We start from the raw sequence: 20,416 nt of genomic DNA, 5'->3' as shown, positions 1-20,416 counted from the left end.
ACACACACACACACACACACACACACACACACACACACACACACACACACACACACACACACACACACACACACACACACACACACACACACTTCAGCAACTGTCAAAGCCTTTATTTAGGCATAAAGCTGTATTGCATGAATTTGCATGATTACTACAGTTTTTTACGATTGAATAAACACTAAAATCTAAAGTTTTGCCCAATTATGAAAACCTTACACTCAAGGAGCAAAACTCGGCCCCAGATTTGCACCACTGTAAGCACAATGAGTCCATTCACACTTTGTGCAAAACAATACACACGGTGATTTGAAACACTAACACACACGTCTATGCATTAGACACAGAAGTATATCAAGATGTCACTTCCTTGCACTTCTAAAGCACTGACTGTCAAATTACCACACCTATGAGCCAGTTGATTGAACACTGCCATCAGGTATGCAAACACAAGATTGCTTAATTGTAGACACACCAATCAGGTTTAAGCACTATAAAAATGCAGCAGATGATTTCACCAAACTTAACCAAAATGGAAGGAAGAGGAAGAGGAAGAGTGAGGATGAGAGGGGGAATCGGAGAAGGAGGAGAAGGAGGCAGAGGCCGTGCCAGAGGCCGTGCCAGAGGTAGAGGCCGAGGTAGAGGAAGAGGAAGAGGAAGACTTCAAGCAGGAAGAGGTGAAGCTGAAAGGAGAAGAAGTCCAACTTTAAGCAATGAAATTCGCGCAACTCTTGTGGACCATGTTGTGAACCATGGATTGACGCTGAGGGAGGCTGGACTGAGAGTCCAGCCAAATCTCAGCAGATTCACCGTGGCATCTGTCATAAGGGCATTCAGACTGGAAAACAGGTAAAAAAATTACCTGTTTACAGCTTCTTACTGCATGCACCCCATATCAGCACTTTTGCGCGGCAATCACCCAGAATGGGGTCCTCCACCGCCATGCCAACATGGGTCCGTATAAAACACCTCACATCCTTACATTTTTGGACAGAGTATACAACCTCACAATCATAAATAACATGCAGATCCAATACATTGTCACCTGGGACAATGTTTCATTCCACCGCTCTGCAGTGGTTCAGAAGTGGTTTACGCAGCACCCACATTACACAGTCCTTTTCCTGCCACCATATTCTCCATTTCTTAACCCAATTGAAGAATTTTTCTCTGCATGGCGGTGGAAGGTTTACGATCTGCACCCCCTGGCTCGGGTAGCCCTCATTCAGGCCATGGAGGAGGCCTGTGACCAGATTGAGGCCACAGCCATACAGGGGTGGATACGGCATGCACGGCGATTCTTTCCCCGCTGTCTTGCGAATGAGGATATCGCCTGTGATGTGGATGAAATTCTCTGGCCAGATCCAGCTAGGAGAAGAGACCAACAGTAGCAATTTATGTGCCGTGTTTTCTTTTTTTGGGGGGGGGGGGGGGGGGTTTGTACAGGATAAAATGTTATGTTCATGAAAACTGGGAAATGCTTTTTTTTCTTCACTATTTTGGCTTGAGTATATGGAAAAAATAAATAACATTATCAACAGCATTAGTCTTGTCTCCTGTGTGGTGTCTACAGTAATGCATACAAGTGTGTTTAGTGTTCACTGTGTATTGTTTTGCAAAAAGTGTGAGCAGACATTGTGTTTACAGATGTGCAAATCTGAGCGATGTTTTGCAAATTCACTGTGTGCTTCACCCATACTACTCTTACTACTCTATGCACTTAGAAGCAGAATTAGCCGAAAGTGTTTAAGGTTTTCAACAGCAGAGTGTAACTGGTGCAAACAGAGTTAAGTCATATGCAACGTGTGTGTTTCATATGGTAAAAAAATATGGTTTTGATAAGTTAGTGTATAGTTTTTACAAGAGTGGTTCATTTTGCAAAGGAGCTAAGGTGTTTTGCTAATCGGGTATGTGGTTGTGCTATTCGTGTGTATGGTTTTGCTAAACAAAACAAAACAATCAAAATTGTGTTTATTCAATCGTAAAAAACTGTAATATTACCATAGAAACAACACAAACGCTGAGAGAGAGTGTGTGAGGTCATTACATTGAAAGCCAGAGAGAAATAAAACTACAAAGGATTTTGTCCCCCACTTAATGGTCTGTGTATTAATAGCACAGTCATCAAAAGACTGGATGGACTGGATATGTGTATGAGTGTATCTCTGTGAGTGTGTGTTGACTATACCTTGTCTACTTTGTCTATTGTCCACTGTTTCAGAATGGTCTGTAGTCGATGCACTATTGCTTGAACTTCAATTTTTTTTAACATTATCTTAACCAACAATGAGTTCATCAATAATAGCAATAAAACTACTAAAAAAAAAAAAGATCTACCTTACCACCCTTAAATGACATCAGTGTTTGTGTATAGTGTAGTATATTGCCCCGCTAAGAAAAACATGATGGAAATCAAACCTACTGCTAACCTTATTCTTAACACAAATAGTGACAAGAAGAGAGGTAAACTAACTCAAACATGAGTTTGCGTCCTTGCCCAGCAGCAATAAAAGTTAATCGGAGCTGGCTGCTCAGTAATTAAAGTGTCTTCCTGTGTTATCGACTTATATGTAGCTGCAAGTTTCCTGTTCACTAATTTCTTCTGTTCCTCATCTCTTCTCTTCTCTTTTCCTTTATACTCTGTCCTTCCTACCGGTCTCCACTTCCATATGTCAATAGTCATTAAACACAATCTCATCATTCCATCCCAAGCTCACCCACGAATGCACATGTGCACAAAAAAACAGCCACAGATCTGATGAGGTTGTCTTGGTTCGATACTTGATTAGTGTCTTGCCTAATAGCTCAGAATTTGTCCCCTGTGGTCTCTGATTTCTAGGAGATAAATTCAATATAGAAGATGTGAAGTGAATATAATATCACGAGCCACTATATGAAATCGACAAACGAGGGAAACTACAGTGCATCATTAAATTAAATCATTTAGCAATCAATTTCATCCAAACTAACGTAGGGGACAACATTCTAACTTTTGTGGAGTATAAGAAAAATAAAATTATAACGCAAACAATATATGCATTTTCTATAACAACCAAATGATTCTTACATCTGCATTGACATGTATCTATTTGCGAACAGTATCAAAATAAAATGTGCATTTCAGGCCTGAAGCACATTAGCTACTACTGGCTTAACATCATTTCTCCACCATTAGCACCAAATGAAGGATATTTGCCATCATACTGTCCATGAATGAGCTAGTCATAACTCAATCCAACAGTCGTATTACACTGAGGTTATTTGTGCATTCACTGAAGACAACAGTATTGGGAGTATCAACATCTTTTTATAATAGGTTGTATCAGAAGAGACCCATTTCTATTCTATTAAGGCTAAACAAGGGCTGATTCTGAATACGATTAATTATAGTGGATCAGCAGCATCATGTCAACACAGTTCAAAGAGACAATTACCAATGCAGCACATTTGTTTGAGCTCTGCTGTAACCAGTGAGACAGAATTCATGTATTTGAATTAAAAAAAAAAAAAAAAAAAATCAGCTTCTCAATATCACAATAAAAATAAAGGGAACACATTACGCTGAGTTGTGTTGTTTAAATGTTCCCTTTATTTCTTTGAGCAGTAATTATTATTTTCACCAGCAAAATCTAAGATCCAGCCAACCTACTCTGACTTTCTCCTACTTTCTTTCTTTGTTTCTTTCTCTCTGATATGTCATGCAACTATGGATAGAAAAAGAAAAAGTTCCTCTGCCATTTCTCTGATTAACAAGGCGATTCAAGGCGATCATTTTCATTCTAATGTTCAGTTACGTGAAAATCTAAGAAAATAATACTACATTTAAAAGAGTTACTCCACAAGTTGTTTTGTGTAATCCTTATAAACGAGAATCATATTACCCGTTACTGTCATTGTAAAGTTACTATTATTGTGCTGAAAATCTGACCTTTGCGGAAGGATACAACATTTTAGGATGGATGATGACAAGTTACTGCCACAGTCCTGGCCGATAAGAAACTGACATTCACTGACTTTAACATCATCAATGTTCTTGCTTAACTAATGTAACCTCACTTAGTCCATCAGACAGACAAACAGCCGGTCAGACACTAAACCAAACTCCAACTTACACAAATATTCAGTATCAGACAGATGAAAGAAAATCCGACAGGAATTTAGGTGCATACTGCAAGAATACTTACAGTGCAGTGAAATGGAGTGATGAGGGTATGGTGCTGACTCAGAATTTCCACAATGGAAAGGGTTGTTCTAATCAGCTCTTCACATACTGCAGCACCTAATGAGGAATCAAATCTTATCAGTAATAGTCGGGACTGAGGCTCTCAACCCTGTTACTTGGTTCAGATAAACAGTAGATGACCCTGCGCTCTTCAAACATGCACACACGCACTCAAACACGGACACAGGTTATCTGAAACAGAGATGTGGGTCGTTTTCTTTTCTTCTGGGTCCTATTAGATTGGTGGTGGGGGACAAAGGCCAGCTGAACCCTTTGGACCCTCAGCTGTGCATTTTAAGCCCTTTCTAAGCAGTCCTGCTGGGCGACTACTGTTGCCATATTGGAAGGGAGGGTGGAGGTGAGGGGATAGCTATTCTGCAGAAATGTCTATGTAGGCAGAGGGTCTGTAAGGGATTTTCATGTGACACTGAAAGTTTTCCCAGCATACCATATTTTAACAAGATGAGCAGTGTTACTTCATCTGTTAGTGGTTTTCTTGCTATGACTGGTCACCACTTTTGTCTGACCCACACGTATTCATATTTATTACTAGAATTCAAGGGTAACTAAGGCTTAAAAATAGAGCTTTCACATTTCTATATGTTAAAGATGACACTATAGTTTTGCAGCACCATTTATCAAGAACATGGGGGTCATTACTTCAACCTCAACATATACTGAAAAAGGAAATTAAATGTTAGTTACACTTTGCACATGGCACAGCATTCAGACTAGCATTAAAATATGTGATAATAGGAATAATGGAATATGAATAATGATGAAGTGACAATAAAGCAGTGTATTGAAAACAAACCATACTAAAAAACTAAAAAATCCCAGCAGCCACTGAAAAATAACTTACCTACAGCACTGGCCAAATTAGGCTCATTCAATGTTACTGAGGCAACATATTTCTGAAAGAAAGTAATAATAAAGACACCATATCTCAGTAACATTACTGTAAACATGAATATTATATTGTTTTTTAATCTAATTATGACTTTAATAAGTTCCTGTTTCATTATTTCTTCACATGTACAATCAATATGAGCAGAAAAAAAGAAACACAGAGAGAAAGAAAAAGCTTCCAAGCTTCAAGACTTTAAAAGCAATTTAGACTTGTGACTGCTGATTGTTTATTGAACTACTAATGTATAAGTACTGTAAAAGTTAGGTTAAGCGGTCACAGTTGTCTGTAGGTTAATGAATAATAAAGTGATGGAGAATCATCTATCACCATGAACAAGTGAAGAAAAGAGCACAATAATTAGGCTTCAAAATTCACACACCTACAATGCATTCAAAAAAGCAACTGCATATATAAACACTAAAAAAGCACTTGGAAAACTGAGGACCAAGTGTCTTGCGGATGAACGGCATCTTCCAGTGTTTTTTTTACAAGTATTCATCCCTGCTGTTATATTTACTATTCTGTTTATTTACAGTGTGTTATTGGAATTGATTTTTAAGGTGTATGTATCATTTGATCAACACAACACATGATACAAACTGAAAAACAACCAAGAAATCCCACAAAAGTAAATTACAGAACCATGGACCATGGAATAGTACCCCACAAAGTTCACAATTTCTTAATTTCTTCAGTTCTGACCAGTTTTCCAGGACTTGCTATGGCAGATTAATTTTGCCATTAAAATACTTAGCTGTGGGGAAGGTGGAGTTGGGATAATGGTTTGGAGCCACATGTGGAATTTTTCTTGATGGATAAGAAGCTCAGACTTTACTGTAATCAGAATATGTCTTTCAGTTTAGTTTTATCTGACGAGAGTGCTTTTTTCCACATGTTTGGAGAGTCTGAAATGGGTTTAGTTTAATTTCAAAAAATATTTTAGACATAGGGGGAAAAGAGCCATTGAAGAGTCAAACAAAGAATAACACTTTCAAAATAAAACCCAGAAGATAAACAAAACAAACCTCCTGAAAACAGCAGAAAAACATGGAAGCACTAAAACAAACCGTAAACACAGAACACAGGAAATCCCAAAGCAACCAAAAACCTGACAAGACCATGACAAAGTCTGGGAGACAGCCAGCGTTGCGTGTTTTCTTTTCCTTCAGCATCCAAAACCAAGAATCTCCAAGGAGCCTGAGATAACCCTCAACACTCTTCAATAAACACCATGCTTTACTCCTTTATGGGCTCCACAATTGTGCTGCTGACCTCCAGCTAAGGCATCCAAAGAGTCAGTTATACAATCTCTTTTGACCAGAACATGAAGTCAGGTAGAAATCCATCAAGGTTTTACTATGTGAAAGTACCCATCGATCCTCTTTCCCAGATGCAGCTCAATTTTTCTTTATGAGCAAAAAGGACAGTTCTCCACAAGCCCTACATTGACTATTAAGAACTCAGCAAACATCAGAGAGCAAGTAACCCCTTCCATTCATTAGCCTGGCCTTCAACCTCTTCATAGTGCCGCCATCTTCACCAAACTGGACCTGTATAACACTTACCAACTGGCCTGCATTAGAGAGGGAAATAGAGTACCAGTTTCCCCTCCCCATTTGCTTTTTAACTGCATTAGTCGCAGCCACACACATTCATCCTCAGGGGGCAGGAGTGAGGGAGGTGATGTCCATCGTCTGGCCTGGGTTTGGGGCTCTTTGCTGTTGCCTTGGTGGCTCCTTGTTGGGGGGCTCTTGTGCTTCGGGCCCATCTCCACTTCCCCCCTGCTGCTCTTGCAGCTGAGCACGCTTTTGGCTCTGGGGTTTCCACCTTGGGGTGTTGGGGGTGGCCCTGTCACTCCAGGCGGAGGGTGTTGCCCCGGAGGGCGTGGACCTCTTGGCCCTGAGATGGGCCTGTAATGGGTGTCCTGGTCCATCACCATAAGTCCCCTGGCTGCATTCTTCTGCAGTCATTAGGGCTCCGCCCAGGGCTTCTCTCTGTTGCCTGCTGGGCGGGGGTGGGGCTTGCTTGCGAGGGGCTTTCTTCTGGTCCCCCGAGGGGGCTGCTGGTTGCCAAGGCCCGGGCTTCTTCCTTGTCTGCTTCTGGTCTCTTGGGTGATGTGGTTGTAACTTCTGTGAACTCTAGATATCTCAATAAATCTATTAAATCTGCCTCCATGTCTCCTTCCGCTTCTGGGTTCAATTCAAACCTTACAAAGTATTTCCAATACTTCATTATTATTAAGATATATCTATTTCAATCTGGCATCATTGGGTGATTGTAATTATGATATGCAGTATTCATGAAAGGCTTGGAGCTGGTTACCACTATATGCAACAAATCCATTGGATTCCATCGATTCCATCCCTTTTCTATGGAATAAATAAATGTGTCCAATGTGAAGGCATTATCCAAACAAAGAAGATGTTTCTCTGCTACGTTTCTATATTTTTCTTTGAGTGCATGCGTCTACATGTTGAAACAGCCAAAGCATCTGCATGCAGCCTTATCTTTGAGGAGCAAAACAAGGCAAAGGATTTCCACTTTCAAATGATGAAGCAAATAACGTTTTAAAACGCAATCCCTTGAAAAGAATGACTTGAGGGGATATCATATCATGGGTGCTTCAAAGGTATGGGTGCAAACCCCTACATGGAAATACACAGCACATGCTCTGACCAAAAATGAAAAAGGACTATTCAAACTCCCATCAGCAACAAGTCCAATAGCAAGACTCAGTAATAGTCCAGGATTGTTTCAGTGCCATTGATAAATGCCATTTACAATATCTGTGAGGACAGCATCAATCCAGAAAAGTGTATTAATTGATTTTAGAGGGTATGCTACCTTTAAAGGGACATCTTTTCCACTAACATCCATCCATTTTTCAATAAAACAATGCAACAACACATTCTGTGCACACTACGCAGTGCAAAAGGTGCACAATTCTTAGATTGGCTTTCCCACAGTCTTGATCTCTCCCCAAAAGTAAATGTGTGAAAAATTCAGACATGAAAAATGCAGCAACAATAACCTCATACTTTTGCACACCTCAAGATATGTTTCCACGAACAATCAGACAAAATGACACCTGAAATGTTGAATCGACTGTTATCCAGAATGGATGTAAGAAGGTTGAGGGAGGGAATGGCAGCATGGTTATTTGGGTTTGGGTTCCAGCAGTGTTCTGGGGGTCCTTGTGGACTTTGGGGGGTTTGCATGGAGCGCCTCACTGGCATTTGGTGGCCCTTGGTGATAATGCTTGGGGTTTGGCCCGGGTGCCTCGCATCGCTCTTCTTCACTGCCAGGATGTGTAGACTGCCTGGGAGGTGTATGCCTGTGCTGAGGCGGGTGGGATGGGCACCCCCAACCCACCCCAGGGGTCGCGGGGAGAGGTCTCGGGGAGATGGGGGAGAGTGTGGGTGGAGCCTGGGCTGGGTTTTGCTGTTAGGAGTCTAGGTGCTTGTGTCGGTGTGGTGTCTTGTGCCAGCCAACCGGGTCAGGACCTCCTGATTCCTGAGTCATTTGGGGGCGCTAGATGTGGGGCTGGTGGGGGACACTGGACTTGGGTGGTTTTGATGAAGGAGTGCAGCATGGTGGGATTGGGGAGTAGTGTGTAGTTGGATGTGAAAGTCTATCTGAATGTCAATTTACAACATTAAAATTGAGCATTACAACGCTAAAATGTGGCATTAAACTAATATCAGATTACTTTCTGCATTACTTTATATGCATTTTTTTTTTTTTTTCATAAATTCATAAGACTCAGAAAACCAGATGGATATCAAGTGTATGGAATATTGGAGAATGGGTAGGATTAAATACATTTTACTTCTTCTGACCTATTTTCAGACATGTTAAACAGGATTTATGTGTTATGTGTATTGCTATACATGTGCATGTATATAGCTATTTATATATAAATAGGTGTGTGCACATTGGGTATAGATTTATTTTATAGATTTGTTTATTTTGTGTATATCCAGATAAAATAGATTCATTTATTTATATACATTAATTCACAAGGTACTCTATGTTCAAAATTTGTGTGTATGGAAGTGTGTATATATATGTGTATGTTTATTTCTTTGTATAATGATACATTGATTCATTCTAGTGTTAACTAGTGTTATCAATAAATGAAATTAAATGAAATTACAAAGTGGCAAACCCTTTACTATCCCATGGTTTTTGAATTTGTAAAGAGCCTAAAATTAAACATAGGTGTAAACTAATAAATGGAAATAATTTAATGAGAAAAACAGTTTTGAATGAATTAATGAATGAAATCAAATGTAAGAATCACTTCTTTTAATATTGGCATTTTTCATATGGTCTAAGCTTTTTCTAATGTGAGGTTGTAACGGAACCACTTCTAAAAAGAAAGTCAAAATGTAGCAGTGGGTAAAACTGAATTATGGAACACTTACCAGCAGCAATCCAATTTGGACCAAGAACTGTTTGGTTACGATTCGAGATCTAAAGACCTGAAGAGGGAGAGAGTCAGGCTTACATACACAACATGATTACAAACAGTACAGAATGAATAAACAAAAAAGTGTTGCACAGAAATACATTTGCATCCAAATGATGCAAACCCTGATAAACCCATTGGTTGCTTGCCTATGCAGCACCCAAGGAACATTTCCCTTTATAAGAACACGGGCAGATTTTTCGGAGGAATTTGGAACTGAATTTTATGAGGGTTATGTTTTATATCACTGCACTTAAATATTTGTGTTTTTTGTTTTATTTGCTGTTGTTGTTTATTTGTACTGTTACTGTAAAGCACCTTGAGCTGCGACTTTCGTCTGAAAGGTGCTATATAAATAAAGTTTAATAATAATATTAAAAGTACAGGATGTAATAATATTTGTTTCATTCAGATATTTCCATTTACTGTCATTGAAGTTAATTATTAATTTTGCAATGTTTCTGAAAGTGAAAAAACACTTCAATGACAATTTCTGTTTAGCAAATAAGTGACTTGGACAGCTCATGATCATCGCACTCCTGGTTCTAATCCTACCCCACGGGCATTCCTCTAAAGTGTCATGGTAAGAAAAAACATTTTCATTACATCGCCTCTCTACAGGGGTGTCCCAAGGCTTGGTACTTGGACCCCCTCTCTCATTCAATCACATGACTTCTCACTAGAGATGCTGCACTGGTTGTAGTTTTCTTGGCCACTTCCAAGTGTCCTGCCAATACTGATTTTTCTGGTTCAGATTTTTCTGAAGAACTCTAATTATCTACATTTTTTATACTCTAAGCTACGTGAGTTGTTTTTAACATCGTGGCTTTTATTATTTAGCTCCTTTTATGTTATTGCTTTTATTTTTATTGTAAAATTGTTAGTAGAAATAGTTGTTATATAGTCATTTGCTACTATGTGTATATTCTTTTAGTATTTTATAATAACAGCAGACTATTGTTGTGGTCCTGTGGGCGCCCGCCTTTCTCCAGCAGCCAAGCCTCGCACCTGTTCCTCATCTAATCTGTGGCAGTATTTTTTCTGGGTTGGCTTGTTGATCGTCGCCAGATTGTCATTTCTTCCAGTGGTAACATCATCCTGCCGTAGTCAGTTTGCTACTGGAAAGTTTTTACATGCTCTAAACCTGTTTACTCTCATTTGTTTGTCCTGCCAGGAAATCCTGCCTGGCAACCTGCCCATTTGCCAGCCTGCCAATCTATCCATCCGTCTGCCTGCTGTTGATCCCTGCCTGCCACAACTCCTCTGCACCTCTGCATTATTCTCTTCAATAAATGTATTCACTTACAACCCGATCTGTGTCCGTGCCTGGATCCTGCTCCCATCTTACCTATGACAACTATAAACCTTGATTTCTAACTCTTCTAGCATCAACAGCTGTTGCCAGAGTATACTAGCTTCTCAATGTTACTGAACCTTATCTGAAGCCCCTCCGGCAGTGTGGTTTTAGCAATATACATTACTATTTTGTAACACATCATGTGAATTTATATAAACTTTATTTCTTCACATAATTTCACCTCAATTGAATTCTATGATAAAATATCTAACTATCTATCACCAGAAATGTATATAATCACAGTCTGGTTCAAAATGCAGTTTTAACTAGATTTCACGTCCAATAAGACTAATACCACTTCACATGATTTCATTTAAAGTGATTCATTTACTTATAATATGGGGCATAGCCTTTTGATTGGCAGTCAGCTTAGCCAATGGCTAGCCATCATCACTTCCTCATCAGTCATCATCATGCTACCTAGCCCTCTTTATACACAACTGGTTCCTCAATGGTGGAATAAGTTAACTGTGGCCACAAGAGCGGAGTCGTCACTTGCTACCTCCAGGAAGCATTTAAAAACGTTCCTTCTCCAAGAACACTGTGGTAAAATGCCCTCTCTCTTTAACTTTCTAAACTACACATGAATGTCGTCTTAGCTGCACTTATTTGAATGCTGACGTAACTTGGGCCCCCTCCCAAAAGCTTTCAATAGCTTACTTTGGGACCCATTCATACATGCCAAAGGACCATTATAGATGTCTGACTGGTCTCAATTGTATACGTTTATTTTAATGGCTATGTATGAATAAACTAAACTTGAAACTGCCCTTGTGATATTATGTTAGTGTGGCTTGATTGTACTTTGTTGCTTTGAATAGAAGCGTCTGCTAAATGTAAGGTAATTAAACTACTTTTAAAATAGCTAGGAGGAATGCTGTTTTTCATTCTGGTATTGTTGTGAAATGACCATCCTTAAACTCCCTCAAACAATGGCATGAAAGGTATAAATGCCAATATCTAAACGTGAAAACAATGAATTTTGACGTCAAATTAAATTATTTTTTATGCTCTTAACAATAGGAATGAGTATCTGTAGTGTATGAGAAAATCTGCATGTAAAATCTTAAATAACTGTAATAATCATAAATAACACTCCACAGACCATGAAATCAAATAATGAATAAAATAACATTTTGGACAACTTACCTGAGATGAGAGAATCTCTTGCATTACAGTTATGGTTGGCAACGTCTGTTTAAGCTGCCTACTCTGAGCTTTGGTTGGGTGTTTCCTCCCAATAACACCTTTCAGGGCAGATAAAACATCCTCTTGGGAGCAGAGAAGATAAGCCAACAAAAGAATATAATAGCCATTTAGATAATGCTGTTTATCAGAGCCTTTTATCAGAATAAGTTTACTCATATTCATGGTCATAGTTACAGATGGAAGGTTTCCGAATGTGTATGTTTTTTATCCGTGTGTACCCATTATTGCTGGTGCTGTGCCACAGAGATGGACAATCAGTAACTCCAGACACTGAGACAGGTATCCTGATTGGCTGGGATTTTCTCTGAGAGGAGCAGCTTTGCGGAGTTCTCGTTCTAGGTACATTACAAGTCTAAAAAGACACAGATACACATGCATTGTATGTACAAGTATCATTATAAAGTCAATATAAATATGTCAACATTGTAGAAAATCGTTTTTATTTTCACCGCTGTACATAATTTTACTGAGACATTTTAAAAAATAACACTGCATTTATTTTGTTATGCTCTTATATCTTGAATTGTCTGGTTTAGGGGTCTTCAACCCTGGTCCTCGGGACCCCAGTCCTGCGTGTTTTAGATGTTGCCCTGCATCAACACACCTGATTCTAATTAATGGTCATTACCAGCTTGTCATCAAGGTCTGGACAGTTCTGTTGTTGACACAGCACCTTGTATCATGGTGTGCTGAGGCAGGGAAACATCTAAAACACACAGGACAGGGGGTCCCGAGGACCAGGGTTGAAGACCCCTGGTCGGGTCTAACCAGTCAGTCTTGGATCATAAAAGCCTTTCCAAGGCTGATAGACCGAACAGTCTTTATGATTTTCCATATTTTCCTAATCTGCTCCAGTGTTACCATCTTCTCTTGCAGCTGCTGCTCTCCCCCCACTTGGTCAGAAGCTACGTACAGTACTAGGAAGTTAGGCAAATCATTTTTTATTTAAAAACCAATTACCAATTGTTAGTAATAAATCTTAGTTCTCTTATGTAGTGGGCATAATTTATGTGAAGGTTTTAGTGTGGATATGGCAGCTTTAATTCAATTCAATTTGAATTCAATTTTATTTATGTAACATCTATTACATTACAAGTTGTCTGTAGGCACTTCCCAGAGACCCAGAACATGACCCACAAGCAATTATTACATAAACAATGGCAGGTAAAAACTCCCTTAGTGGAAGAAAAACCTTATGCTGACAGTGGCAAGAAAAAACACCCCTTTAAGAGGGAAGAAACCTTGAGCAGGACATGGCTCATAAGGGTGGACCCTCCTGGTGACGGCCAGCCGGGCAGAGCAGGAAAAGGGAGAACAGACAGAGATAACGAAGAACAGAGAGAGGAGAGGCACAGTTATACAAGGTACAAAAGAGATGGTATATTAGTATTAATTATCCATGTGCAGGAGAACTAAGAGTCCAATGCACATATAACTGATACAAGTTCAGTTGGTGTACTACAGAGATGACTACATTAAAAGGTGCAGACAGCAGACACTGAGGTGGTCAGAGGGAGGACTACAGGTCAGGATGCAGCTCTGGAAGCTCTGGCCTGCAAACATATACAGAAGAGAAAAAGAGGGGGCAAACCAGCACAACAAACTACAAGAACAATGGAGAACATTTAAGGCTGAAATATGGTTCTGCGTCAAAATGGCGCCGTGCCTACGGCGTGTGGTTTTCGTCCACGCAGACCACACGCCGTCACCTGCGCCGTCACTGACGTGCACCTCCCGAAAATTGTAACTACGTGTCGAGCGACGCAGACCACACGCAGACAGAGAGGGCTGTGATTGGTTCGCTTGGAAGCAACGCAATTCCGGTTTCCGGTTTGAAGCAGTAGTGAACTTTCAGGGCTCTTTTCTTCGTTTATATGTGATTTTTTTTGTTGTGGTTTTCTGCACAATAGTTGTCCTTATCTCTTTGATTAACTGTGACCGGAAAAAGTCAGATAAACCATTCAGAAAAAGATCGCTAACTAGCGGCCGCGGGGGGTACTGCACCGCGACTAAATGGAGTGACGGAGAAATCCGAAGGGGTTCACGACGGCATCACGGTTGCGGCGTGAACTCTGCGTTGGTGTGACGCAGAACCTTAATTCAGCCTTTATGGTGATGGATACTTTCTAATTAATAACTGTGTATTGAGCTGAAGAAAGGAAAGAGAAGAATAGGACAGAAGGAGGGGTGAGGGGCATCGCTCCGTGGATCATGTTGGTGTCCACCTGTAGCGTAGGTCTATGGCAACAAATCTATGAGTTATGTTTAAGACGAGCTGCTCCAGTCTTGTCCTATAGACGCAGCTATGACTACTGGCCCTAACACACTACAGTTTACACTAACTATACTGAACATAAATGTTTTAAGTTTGGTTTTAAAGGTGGAGGTGGTGTCAACCTCCTTAACCCAAACTCCATAGTAATGGTGTCTGATAGCAGAACGCCTGTCCTCCAAATCTACATTTGGATACTCTATGAGCTACGACTAAACCTGCACTCTGAGAGCAGAGAGCTCTGTTAAGGCTAATTTAAGGTTCTGCGTTAAATCAACAGAGCCTACGCCGTAGGGTACGCGGCTACGCGGGAGGCTCTCCGTAGCCTACGCCGTAGCCTGACGTGCACCTCCCAAAAAATGTAACTACGCGTCAAGGCGACGCAGACCCAACGCAGACCGAGAGGGCTGTGATTGGTTTGCTTGGTAGCAACGCATTTCCGGTTCCGGTTCGTGAAGCAGTCGTGAACTTTCAGCGCTCTTTTCTTCGTGTGTGTGTGATTTATTTTTTTTTGGGTTGTTTTGTTTTTTTTTGCACAATAGTTGTCCTTATCTCTTTGATTCACTGTGACCGGAAAAGCCAGAAACTAAACAAAGTATCAACTAGCGCTCTGGGGGGGTATTGCACCGAAGGGTCCGAAGGGTTCACGACGGCGTCACGGCGACGTCACGGCAACGTCACGGCGACGTCACGGCGACGGCGTCACGGCGACGGCGTCACGGCGACGGCGTCACGGCGACGGCGTCACGGCAACGGCGTAGGCTCTGCGTTGGTTTAACACAGAACCATAAATCAGGCTTTAGAAACATACGGTACTATTAGATCTTGCAAATATCGCAGAGCTAGGCCATTTTGGACTTTATATGCAAGTAATAAAATTATGAATTGGAAGCTGAGTTTTATGGGGAGCCAACGGAGTGATCTGCAGTATCTCTATTGACGACTGAGGTCATCTCAGGGAGGTCTACAGGAACAAAACGGTCTAGAGTCAGGTCAGAGCCTAAGGAAGTCACTGAAGCTGAAAAAACGCCTACAGCAGGTGGTGGGTGGTTGATTTCTTCTCTAATTCTGATGATTTTACTGCTGAAGAAGCTCATAAAGTCTTTACTACTGAGAGCTGCAGGAATGCACGGCTCAACAGAGTTGTAACTCTTTGTCAGCCTGGCTACAGTGCTGAACAGAAAACGTGAATTATTTTTATTATATTCTATCAACAATGAATAATAAGCTATTCTAGCTTTGCGAGGGGCTTTTTCAGATACTATTAGACTTTCAATGCATGATAAGAATCTACAAATTTACCAAACTACCACTTCCTTTCCATTTTACACACTTTTTGTTTCAGCATGCAAATTATACAGATTATACCAGGAAGTTAAGCTCCTATCTTTAGAGACCCTCTTTCTCAAAGGAGCAACTGCATCTAAAGCTGAGCCTAGCAAATCTGCAGTGTTACTAACAAGGATATCAACAACTGCAGAGGTACAACCTGCCCCCAACTGCTTCACTTTGTTCCACTGTGGTAAGTTGAGAAGCGATGACCTCCCTAAATTTTAGGGACAACTTTACCAGATTTAAGTAAACCCTGGGTAACTTCTCACAATTCTCAAATCACCATATCTATTACACCGCCCACATATCACGGTCTAATAGGAGCTTTTGGTAAAGAAAATAACTCTTTCCCTTCCACCTCACTGTCCTCGTGATTAATCCATAGGTCTGTTATCCGAGGCTTCTCCTCCCACCTGCTGTCTGTGCAACTGCCTCAGTCAAATTCCCAGGAAATATAAAAATGATATAAATGAATAATTAGCCAGAATCATTACATTTCCTTTTTCCTCATGGAACATTTTTTCTTAATTATTTATTTTTTTTAACAAGGATAGATGACTGTAGTTTATTACCGTTAAGAAAAAAAAGACAAAAACTGCTTCCTCTATTCAACTGTACCTTTAATTTCTCCATTGCTCAAACGTCTTAACCAGCTTTTTTCAAAAATGGGCAAACAAGGAAGTACCCTGGAAAGGTGTAGTCAGTGGTGGAATAGCTAGTTCCTTCGAAGATAAAACATTAACATTTCCTGAACGTTGCTCATATCAACACTAAAGTCATGAGCTTACCCAAGTTGCATCCATCTCACTTTTACATCACCCTATTGCTTAGTCTCCTGAAGTGTAGAAACATTTCACCTCTGCAGTCATCTATCTTCAGCCATATTTGAGTTGCCGGTTTATCACTGACATAGTGGTTAATGTGCTGTACCAGTGGTCGTTTTTTTGCTGCCTTTTACAAACACATCTCCTGCTGAATGCAGCTACAATCCCAGGGATCAAGACTCACTATCAGATTTGCTCTGTAAGGATTTAGACACTGGCTCGATGGGACAAAACAAACGTTATTCATGTGGGCCGATCACAGTAATTATCCTTCTATATAATCACCTAAGCCACTAAACCTTTGTCAAGCATGTTGGTCCCCGAGCTACTTCAACTTTTCCTCGGTTTACTGACCTGATCCAAAAATATCAAATCTGATTAGCTGTAATGTCAATTCACCCTTCAGGAGAATCCTGCTCATCCTGACATCTTCCTTCCTTGCTGTGTATTGTAGCAGAACCTTGAAACCTTGAAGCCAAAGTCAGGTACAGTACTCTCAACCAGATCCAGAATGCGGTTCAGATAATTATATATGGTTCACCAAGGTGAGTGACACAAGGGAGCTGTTAGCAGTCACCACCCGCTGACTAACATTCTCCATCATCTTCCTGTTGCTGTCCATCCCCAGTGTCCGATCAACATGAGCTTTATAACTCACCTCCCTGCATCCTGAGGTTAGGCCAGAGTCTTAACTATTGCTTTGACTTTCTCCAAAGTAGCACATTTTCTCAGAACTAAAAGGCTATCTCTTTGTCTCTCATCTTCTATCTGTACTGACTTTCCATATATACTGTCACCAAATAATTAAGATATTGTGACATGATGAGATTCCTCTCTCTCTCTTTACTTTGTGTATCTTTACTTTGGCTCATCTCAACTAATCATCCATCACTCGACTCTAAAGCAGAACAGTACCATTCCAACATTTAAAAGTGTGCAACTAATTATTCTAAACAAATGCCACTCCTTTTTTTTTTTCTTTAGTACTTGGTAGGGCTGGGCGATATGAACCAAAAGTCATATCTCGATATTTTCTAGCTAAATGGCGATACTCGATATATATCTCGATATTTTTTCTGTGCCTTAATTGGGGTTTCCCCCAAAGCATTATAGCATAGCATCTCTGTTAGCTTAATTTTTTTCTGAGGCAAACCCTTAAAAAAGTCAGTTTTAATACAAAGCCTTGTGCCAAATGTCACACAGGTTCCTTTGTTAACAGAGGTCTGCACAATATCAAAATGTATAAAACAAATGAAATAAAAATAAACTGCCTGCATATATAGAATAAAAATGCTTCTTGAATAAAATAAAACAAATATCCCTTTCCTGCATAACAATTAAATCAAAATACACTGTGCAATTAATACAATGTAGACAGTAACAGGCAGACTTTTCCACTGAGGTTGACAGTTGTGCAAATAACAAAACATTTGTGCAAATCTCAAATAAAACATTCAAGTAAATTTGTTACAAAATAAGCTATATCAAAATCATTAAAAAAAAATGTAAAAAAAATTATTTCTTTTTTTTTTTTAAATCGATATAAACGATATTGTCTCGTACCATATCGTGTTTGAAAATATATAAATATATATTAAAATCTCGATATATCGCCCAGCCCTAGTACTTGGGGTGAAGAATTCAATTATAAGTTGCATTACACACCGTGTGAGGAAAAAAAACGAAAAAAGAAATCCCCTGATATAACTTAATCTGCCTCTCTTCTTCCCCTGATGCACCCATCACCCTGGGGCTCTGGGTAAATCTGGACTCAGACCACATGACCTTCTTCAACTGATCCAGAGTACAATCTTTGATGTTTTATGATATGATTTCATCAAATGTTTAAGTGATCGCCAATCACGATCATTCAAAATTGTTTTAACCATATCCTCTCAGTTTTTAATAATGTGCTTCTTAAACCAGTTTTGGTCGTTTCACCAAACTTCTTAGATGTTTTCTTTGCTTGATGCATGTCAATAATTGTGACTCTTCTGAAACAGTTTAACATCTTTGGTAAGACCACAGGATGTGTCTTCCGACAGGGTTGCTTAGGAAATGAGCATGTGAAAGTTGTCGGTACAGTCAACGCGGAATTTACATTTCTAAAACACCCCGACGGCACCATTGATAAAGGCAGAGTGATATGTGTTCTTTGTGGAAAGGGTTTTGCTTACCACAAAGCAGCTAAAGTTTAGCCGCATAAACGCAAAGCACCCAGTCGCGTTGATGTTGGTCTGAAGAGTGGAGAACTTTTTTTTTTCTATGAAACTGTTATTTTACAAATTCCTAATAACTTCTCGAATAACTTGCTTGACAAATCTTGACATTTATTAAGACTAATGGTTACTGAATTTTCTTTTTCAAACTTAGGCCCTAAGGCAATGAAATATTCACAAGAACAAGAGTACAGTATCTTGACAGCAGTCACAGGACAGAATTAAGAAATATAAAACCAAATAATAATAAATTGAACATAAATTATAAATAATTTATGTTCAAGTACAAGAAGCACCATCATTATTATTCATAAATACAGTCCACGTTTATTTTCATATTTCTTATATTGGTCTTTCTCTGGTTTTGTCTTTAGAAGGATGTGAAACAAACAACCAGTACTTTTTGACAGATTTCACCTAGACCAACAGCAGTGGAGCAGTCAACTGTCCAAATCCTGGAAGCTCATCTCTTGCTGCCATTTTCCACACTGCTATATAAAGAGAGACAAACTTGCCACCTCTCTGTCAGTCACTGTGGGAGACTCACAAAGTACCCACACACAAGTGACCTGCACGTGCCCTGTTGTGTGGGAGTGTGTGTGTGTGTGACTGAAGATGCTGGAAACCATCATATTCCTCTCTAAATACCACTCCTGACACATCAGCAAGACTCATGCAAGTTTATCTCACAAAAACAAAAACACACACATATTTTCTCATGTTATTGAGGAGTCAATTAAACACAAAAACTGTGTGTGAAAGCAAGACTGAGGCAAAGATGTGTGTGTGTGTGTGTGTGTGTGTGTGTGTGTGTGTGTGTGTGTGTGTGTGTGTGTGTGTGTGTGTGTGTGTGTGTGTGTGTGTGTGTGTGTGTGTGTGTGTGTGTGTGTGTGTGTGTGACTGCCTGTATGTGTGCGTGTGGCTGAGTCATATGGAGGGCTCAGTGGGAGAAGTACAAGCAGGTCAACTCTGATTTGGTTTAAAAGACAGAACATGCGTGTGTGTGTTTGCATGTAAGACATCTTGGAGGATACTTGAGTTTAGCAACTTCAAACCTAGATAGAATTTTTACGAATTTAAATAAAGTGGAATATATGTAAACAATAGCATCTCAGTAAAAATTCAACAAATTTGGTGAAAGAGAGAGGGAAAAAGACAGAGAAGAAACAGCAACGAGACGGTTACTAGGGCCCATATGTTAGTATCTAGGACATCTTTCTAACACTAAAAATTCCAACTGGTAATAAAATATCAGCGGAACAGGGTTTATGCATGTTTGAATGTATGAATCATGCATATGTATCTGACCATATGGTCCTGTCACAATCACAGCTGCATCGTGCTGTATGCGATCAAACATACTGAAACCAGTAAATCTACAGCATACAGCAGCATGAATTAAACGTCCTGAGAACATACATTTATATTATTCCCACAGCTGTTGTACTAGTTTAACACACATGTTATGCAGTCTAAGACTACATTACCAACAACCCCTGGCAGCACTTCAATAAGGAACGTCTAAGTGTACCAAACATTGGTACATTTAGGTACCTAGATAAGTGTGCCGTGTTTGCATTCAAACTTGATTTTATAGTTC

General features: G+C 39.8%; 1 protein-coding gene across 1 annotated transcript in view; it reads right to left on the bottom strand.

Annotated features, from left to right (window-relative positions):
• ulk4 (unc-51 like kinase 4) overlaps positions 1-20,416 on the bottom strand; it is a 125,341-nt gene that overhangs the window by 38,640 nt on the left and 66,285 nt on the right. The window contains exons 22-26 of the mRNA XM_061717916.1: positions 12,388-12,521; positions 12,110-12,231; positions 9,560-9,616; positions 5,085-5,136; positions 4,185-4,279 (exon numbers count right to left, since the gene is read on the bottom strand). Coding sequence (XP_061573900.1) covers positions 4,185-4,279; positions 5,085-5,136; positions 9,560-9,616; positions 12,110-12,231; positions 12,388-12,521 — 460 coding nt within the window. The remainder of the gene's footprint in view (positions 1-4,184; positions 4,280-5,084; positions 5,137-9,559; positions 9,617-12,109; positions 12,232-12,387; positions 12,522-20,416) is intronic.

Source organism: Cololabis saira, chromosome 3 (genome assembly GCF_033807715.1).
Source record: "Cololabis saira isolate AMF1-May2022 chromosome 3, fColSai1.1, whole genome shotgun sequence".
Classification (NCBI taxonomy): domain Eukaryota; kingdom Metazoa; phylum Chordata; class Actinopteri; order Beloniformes; family Belonidae; genus Cololabis; species Cololabis saira.
This window is presented reverse-complemented; position numbering and strand designations above follow the sequence as displayed.